The sequence below is a fragment of the Micropterus dolomieu genome, linkage group LG01 (assembly GCF_021292245.1).
Source record: "Micropterus dolomieu isolate WLL.071019.BEF.003 ecotype Adirondacks linkage group LG01, ASM2129224v1, whole genome shotgun sequence".
NCBI lineage: Eukaryota > Metazoa > Chordata > Actinopteri > Centrarchiformes > Centrarchidae > Micropterus > Micropterus dolomieu.
In genome coordinates this window covers 32,660,898-32,668,874 of record NC_060150.1, presented here as the reverse complement: position 1 = coordinate 32,668,874, position 7,977 = coordinate 32,660,898, and the positions used below count along the sequence as shown (strand labels likewise).

The window sequence follows — 7,977 nt, the reverse complement described above, 5'->3', positions numbered from 1 at the left end:
TTAAGTAATCACTTCAAGCCCCCCCCCCCCCCCACACACACACACACACACACACACACACCCACACCACACCCACACCCACACACACACACACACACACACACACTTCTCTGCTCTTATGGTGCCCTAATTTGCTGTTGTGCATGAGCGAGAGAGTCTCTTTTGATGCTCCCAAATTGTTTTTCCTCAATGCCAGCCACTTTCTCATGCTCCTCAGTTGATTGAGTTTACAAGTGGGCCAAGCAGCCGCCATTTGGGACACATGCTGCTCTTTTTTTTCTCTCCCTGTGTTGTTTATTTGCAGGCTCGTCAGGACAAACAACTAACTGTCACACTTCCTGATGACACCTTGTAATACGTTAAGTAAACCTTTCTTTCATGCACTCCCTCCCTACTTCTAGTCATTATTCCAAAGGCGCACTGTCATTTGCCTCTTCATACCTCGACACCTCCAATTAATCTTACTTCAGTGAGGGTAAATTAAGCTCGTTTGTCAACACAGCTCCAATTCGCTAGCGACTGATGAACGCAGACGCCTGTACATGAAGGTGAACGCAACCTTCGAAAGACCCAGTGCTATTTGTTCAAGTTACATCTGTAATTGAAGTGTTTACAACTTTTGCCAAATATCTTCACCACCTGTATTCCATGCAATCACCGCTTTGTTACGTGCTTAGCTTTGGGATTTGGTGGTACAATAAATACATAGAGAATTGTTCATGTTCTGTACACATTCTAACACAAACACACAATAAATTAAGACCAGCGGTCAATGACCAGATATGTCAATTTTGCATTTTGATAAGTGTGGATTATGTTACGTGAAAATATTTCTTAACAGCCTTGTGCCTGAATTTATTTACAATAAAAAAATAAAATAAAATTAGGTATGATGCAAATTAGCGACAACAGGCATAAACGAGAAACCGGTGCTTGCAAAAGGTTCCCAGTTACGTATTGAATATGCGCAAACAGGCATTGGGGGAATACATACGCTATCTCAGCTGCAGTCTGAAAGGAAGAGGTGTGATGCAAATTTGCGACAATCGGCGTTAAGGGGTTAAAGCTACTTAAAACTGCAGCATCTCATTAAACCCTGAGTCCCTGAGTCACAGATAATGCTCTGATTTAATCAGGATTGTGCCTGTTTGTTTGAGCTTTTTTAGTGTCAAAGAGTTATTATGCTGTCTTTGGGAATTATGCAGAAGTCTTGTGTTTTCTATAGCTGTCTCAGGGCACTATATAATTCTCATGTCTTTTATAAAATTATGGGTAGGTACACTACAAGGTCTGCAGGCTTGTTTATTCTGAGTCCCTACACAACAAGAAGATGTTTTAATCAGTCAAGGACCCAAGGTGACGCTAAATTTACTCTGTTTTGATCTTTAAAAAAAGGAAAAAAGTTGCACTGAGTTCATTGGTCTTGTTAGTTTTTCTTTTGCTGTTTGGTCTATTGAGCCTCGGTCGGGGGCCAAGGAGAGCCACATTTACTGAAGTTAGAATCCCAGCCCCTGAAGTTACTTGAGAAAGCCTTTTCTCTGTGTTGTGGGACAAGCGACGCACAGTGCTGCGTCAGCCCAATACGTGCTATAAATCATTCTATAAGTGCACACATTCGGGGTCAAATATACAGGCTTGTTTTTCTGATGCCCTTTTGAGGAGTGAAACTTGTCAGAACAAGAGCTGATTTAAATGATAAAGTGTAATACCTGAGGTATGTTAACTTCTGCTGTGCTGGAGCAAGTTAGCAACGACGTGGCATTTAAATATAAAATAAATATATACATGAGGTAAAGAACTGACCCAGGATGGTCTATTCCATGCTGAAGTGAATAATATAATGTTGTAATTGCAAGACACTACCTGCAAACTTATTCACTTTCATCGGTAGCATTGATAAAATATCTGCCTTTGTCTTTGATTTTTTAAAAATATTTCTCAAAAATAATTTAAATTGGAACTTAAATCCACCACCAAATTGCAAACGCATCTTAACACAAAGGAAATATGACAAAACGAAACAAAAAATTATAACAATACAACAATTATCCCTCATACTTGGTAGTTTTAAATAGAGTCAGAACACTGCATTAAATGGGCAACTTTTAAAATTAAACTTTCCTTGATGATTTCCTGCTTCATCCCTCTTGCTCTTCATATTTCAGGTCAAACGTTGCTATCGCAGTTAGCAGCTAGCACTACATCCAGAAAAAGGGTACATTCTAACCCCGAGCCGAGCCTCTCCTGCTAATGTGTGGGTTTACACAAAGAGGTTCTGTTTATGTATAGAAAACAACCTCAGGGATGTTTCCTGAACACCAAATGCTCCAACACTTAGAATCTTCCCTTCATTCCTTCCCTCCGGCTCCGCAGCTCCAGGAAGCCAAGCAAAGGAAACTCGGCTTTAAACCTGTCACACTTTCAACATTTCAAACTCTTAATTGAGTGTGCCTGTCTTTGCTGTCTGTATGATCCTTTTAGATGAATGATCTAAGTTGTAGCTGTCACTGTAATACTTTTTGTCTTTGTATTTATACTTGGGTGTGTGGCAGGTTGAGCATACATTGCACTCGTAGCCTGCAGCTGTAAGTGTGTATGATACATAATTATCAAATTGTAGTCGTTTTTGGTTTCCTGCAGATGCAGTGTATCCTTAACAAAAACAAGTATTTGTGTTGTAATGAGATTGGGGTGTTGCTTTGTGTCTTTTTATATGTTGTGAATGAAAGAAACTTTGTTTTGACCTTTTTACATTCTGGCATCAGGCTCTATTATAACCAGTACATTCAGAGCAAAGTCATTATTCAGCCTGAAGAGTCTGACACTACCTTGTACCTTTACTGTGTGATGTTCTCGCTTTTTTCTCCAACCATAGTTTTCTCAAAGGGATACCGTGACATTTCGAAATTTTGTTCATGTTTATTTTCTCTGTAGAGCACTTTATAGAAAGACTTTACTGTACCGTAAAACATTTCTTCATCCATCGCTCAGACACCATCAGAAAAGAGTTTGTAGCGTGAATCAACATGAATGCTGAACGTTTTGTGTCTTTTATAGATAAAAGAGTTGTTGTCTACATGGCTTCTGGGTCATGAAACAGCCTCTGTTCACGAATCACGGATTAACTGCCCCCAAACATCCTGTCTTTACATGACCTCAGAGTCACAAAATAGGCCCTGCCAGGACTCAAGGATGGTAATAATGGAAAGTGACAAGTGGCAAATTTACAGGCCTCAAACTGACTCAATACATCCACATACCAGGAGATGGCCAGGAAGTTCACAGTGCTTTGTGCTGAAGACAGAAGACAGAGGGGCTGTCTTATGTATGACTGTACATTAACTGATGTGCCATGTTTAATTAATAATATAGGAAGTTTTATTTTGCCATGCTGACACCAGTGTTAGGGTAAGTGTCCTCAATTTTGCAAAAAAAAGTGTTGTTGCTTGCTTGAGGTAGTTTTTGCCTTTTTTGAAAAAGAGTTAATGAGTAGTTAAAGAGTAATGTGACACGGCAACACCTTTTCTGAATACATTCTGACGTAGCAAACATAAGTCACATGAAAGATCCACTCTGAGAGAAGAAGACAAAGAAGCTTCCCGAAGACCTCGCTCCATTTTACTCACGTAGATTGACTGGTTTTGTTCCTTCTTCTCTTTGATGTCTATTGATGGTTGGAAAACAATGGATTTTGTTTCCAGTTTGTAACCTCTACTTCTTCTACTCTGTTTTTTTACAGCCATGCATACCCTAGTTTTACTATACTATTCATAAATGGGGAGACCACGCTTTTAAACATAGAAGCATACCACATGTGCTACCTTTATTAATTGTTTAGAAAATAAATTGGAACAACAACAACAAAAAAACTTGTTGCTGATCCTCTCTTCCTTTTGTCTTTTTGCCCCATCAGCCTATTCGCCTGGAGATCAGTAGAATCTCAGAACCGCACCGAACATGCCGAAAGCCGCCATCCAGCTAACTCTGTTATAATATAACCATAAAATTATAGTATTATAGTATTTCACTCATGCTTTCCAGTAACCTCTCAGCTACTGAACTCAACTGTACTGAAGTTTTATCCACTTAGTGGTCTTCTGTGTTTACATATTAAAACATCTTGCCAAGATATCCTTCACTGCTTGTCGGTATTATAAATTCATTGTCAGACGCCTTTTTCCAGGTTTCATTGATGCATTTATTGTTTATCACTGTATTCAATTTGTATTTAGGCCTATGCCAAATATTTTTGGTGCTGCCTTAATTAGGTGGTATTAACCCACTGACTTCAAGTGAAGTCTTCATAGTAGAGAAACAAGTAAAAACCAGTAACAACAAGCTGGTTGTTCCTACAGTTATTGGGTGTCAGTACAACAACATTTTAACTGCATGTGACAGACACAAGGAATACTTTCTAAGTGTGGGTAGGAACTGAAAATGGGTTGCAGCATTGACAGGAGCAATCATTTATTTTTATGAGCCTCGGTCCCTGGGGGGACCAAGGCAGTTTCTCATTTGGAGCTGGAAAAGTTTAAGAAGTCGTGCTCCAAATTTGTTTTCTCTTTAAAATGTTTTAATTCATTGTTCCCACCTGTCGATAACTTTGACATACCCACACACACACGCAAATACTCATTAATATTCACACTCATGCTGTATGTCAGCAGGGCAGCCACAGACTGGGGGTGAACACAGGCCTGGAGGGCCACTGGTGCAGCCTCATTCCAGTTGGTGGACCCTGCCAAACAATTACCTCTGGACTCAAATGGAACCTGAGTGAGTACACTTTTTTTCCTTGTTAGCATTTGAATGATGCTCTGAAGCTAACACTTAGTCTGTGTTTGTAGGCCTGTGAAGAAAGATCCTCTTTTTTCTCACTTAAAACAATATACATTATACAAATTAAGTCTAAATATTCAGGGGTCAACTAAACTTTTTTGTCCAAACTATATGAAATTTAAACATAATGTGTGTTTCTTTTAAAAAGAGACATTTCTTTAGTTTTGTTAATACAACAAAAAATGATATATGGTGGAAATAAGAAAACATGCATTCAAGAATATTATCGGATTCTTATATTTTGTTCTGTTCGCTTGTACGAATATTCCAAGTTGGACTCACCAAAACTTCTTAAATGGACAAACTTTGTTGCCTGTTCATGACGAAGTGCATGTTTGTGAGATTTAATCATTAGCATAATCAGTGCCTCTCAAATTGCCATACAGGTTATATGTCCCTTCTATTTGTGGCAAATTTATTCACAAAAATGTTACTAAAGAGTAAAAATATGGAATTCACTAGAGGAATTTCCTAAAAAATACTATAAGTTGCTGTGCCAAAACATGCCATTACAAATCATAATAGCTTAAAAAAAAACAACTCTCAGTAAATTGGCAAGCAATGATGATGATAATATGAACAGAATATACATTTTGCATTGAGTTTGTTTTAGTTACATCTTTAATTTTGGCTCATTTCTGTATCATATTTAAACTCCAAATACATTCAGACTAAGATTAATTTTACGATTCTTAAGTTAAACAAGTGGTATATCCCCGTCTGTAGAGAAGCAGAGTCATATGACACATCTGGACCACTTGAATTTTATTTGTACCTAAGAGAAAATTGTGCGATAAAATTCTCTGAAACCACTCGCACGTGTCACTTAGGAAAGATAATATGTTTGTATGAGTGTTTTTTAATTTTTTTTCATCAGGCCCATTGTCTGTCCAAAATAACCAAGATACATATTTGAAAGATCGGTGGCGATATGAAGATAGGTGTTTCAGCTCTATACTAAAAGAGAGGAACTTGATATTCAAGCAGAGGTTGGAAGACCACTCTGCTGATGTCACAGGGGGAATTTAACATCAAGTGCTAAGAAAAGAGCAGCTACCTTTCCCTGCACAAATCCGGCAGCTGCCAATACTGCAAACTTAAATTTGCGTTCATAGAGGAAACAACAAACAACTGAATTTCATTCAACATGCACAATAAGATACAACAGTACAGAAGCTTAATTTGCTTCAGTGAAAGTAAGCTGCAGTTTCAACAAGTGTCATATATTGAGGACACACTCATGGCACAATGAGCTTTTTATACTTATGAACATTGTGTGAAAATCCAATCAGACACCCGTCTGAGGACCCCTGTGGTCTTACCCCACTCTTAGTCTTACGACCAGCTGTGTTCTTAATGAGTTGGCACAGACCAAACTGCCACCAGTACGAGGGAAACCTGGACCTTCTGTCTGCGGGGTGGCATAATGTGTCTGCTTCTTGGTGGGTGTCCACTCTCAGTGTCTGCATGCGCATGTGTGTATGTTTCTGGGGGTCTATACACTTGAGCGAGCACGTCTGTGTGTCCGTGCTTGTTTAAACATGTCTGTATGCGTGTTTGCATATGCGAGTGCGTGCGTGCGTGTGCATGTGCTCGTCCTGCCCTGTTTATTAGCTTGTGTTTTTGATCAGCTACTGTGTGTTATATATTTATCCAGCGCACCTGTGAGATGACCTTCTGAATGGTAATGAGAGGGACTTTATACATGAGAGTCCTATGCAGATTAGCCAGTGATAACAAGATGCCTAATTAATCACATGCATATTTAGAAGGCTGGAAATAATGATTTCCCGTTGGGGTTGGGAGCAAGGACCAGAATATGAAACAAAAATTAGGAGGAACAATTTTTTTCCATGTATGACTGCTGCATGTATGAGCGTTCATATAGCGGCAGTGCATCTTGTGATACCATCTTTCGTTGTTTGGCGTCTGTTCATGGTTTTCAGTGCCACTTGCTGAGGGGCCCAAATCAGATCTGTGCCACTCTCGGGTGACACTGTGACTCTTCAGAAGTCGATTGAAATAATCCCCCACACTTGGGTTCAAAGACTTTCTGTGATGAAAAATATATGATATCTCTATAAAGAAAGAGTATTGGGCTGTCAGCCATTACATCCTTGCAGACCCAAAGGAGACTTTTTTCTTGCAACCAGAGCTTGTCTTAAATTTTGCTTTAAAGAATAAAATTCAGCAGTGATTCATGTTGTTTTGATGCTGTTGTTGTTTTGTCAGTTATTGAGCAAACTTTTTTGTTTGTTTGTTTGTTTGTTCTGGTTGTTGTACTCCGGTGGAGTATGCAGGATGAGCTGAAATACTCTTGGTCCAAGTTAATTGTATCGTGATCATTTTTTAATGTTAGCCGATGAATAATTAATATTGTTGTGAAATTAGATCAGACACATGTATGCTCAAGGAGCTGAGGTTGAGCTTGCAGTGAGAGGATACAGCGTTTGTCTTGTACAGATTTAGTTTTTCCTCAGTTTCTATCATGTATTTTTTTCAGAAAAAAAGGGCAAAGCTGTGTGGTTTAGCAACACCTAATAAAATTCAAACCAGTTATTTTTGTGGCTAAGAGTTGTAAAGCGTTACATTAAGGTACTCATTTACAATTTAAAAATATCCTTTTTAATGTCAAAACAAACAAACAAAAAACACTCAAATCTATTTTTATGTTTCAGATTATAGTATTACACAATGCACACAGTTAAGCAAAGTGACCAAAATAAAAATGGCAAATATGATCTTGATTTGATGCTGCATGTTGTAATATATAGACATTCAAAATGATGTGATTGAAAAGTCAAATTAATGTCCATCACAGTGGAAATTACATATACATCTTCTCTGGTGGGAGGTATGATCTCATATAGCAACACGTTTCAGTGAGATTTCTTTTTCATTTAAACTTATATATTACACCACCATCACAAGTAAAATTGCATTTACTTGGAGTAGTGGTAAAGGTTTAGCAGTGGATATCTCCAAACCTCAAGAAAAGGCATGGCTAGGTACCAGTTGGGAAAATGGGTTTTTGTCATTTTGTTTAATTGACCTTTTAAGACATGAAGGCCCAGCAGAGACACAGGGTGTCAACTATACTGGAACCTTGGAGCACATAGGTCGATGCCCCGTGGTACC

At 38.5% G+C, this 7,977-nt stretch overlaps 1 protein-coding gene across 1 annotated transcript in view; it reads left to right on the top strand.

Annotated features, from left to right (window-relative positions):
* Positions 1-6,266, top strand: part of tpk1 (thiamin pyrophosphokinase 1) — a 48,660-nt gene extending 42,394 nt beyond the window's left edge. Inside the window, exons 8-9 of the mRNA XM_046065885.1 lie at positions 4,668-4,780; positions 6,173-6,266. Of these exons, the coding sequence (XP_045921841.1) occupies positions 4,668-4,780; positions 6,173-6,266 (207 nt within the window). The remainder of the gene's footprint in view (positions 1-4,667; positions 4,781-6,172) is intronic.
* Positions 6,267-7,977: the final 1,711 nt, after the last annotated feature.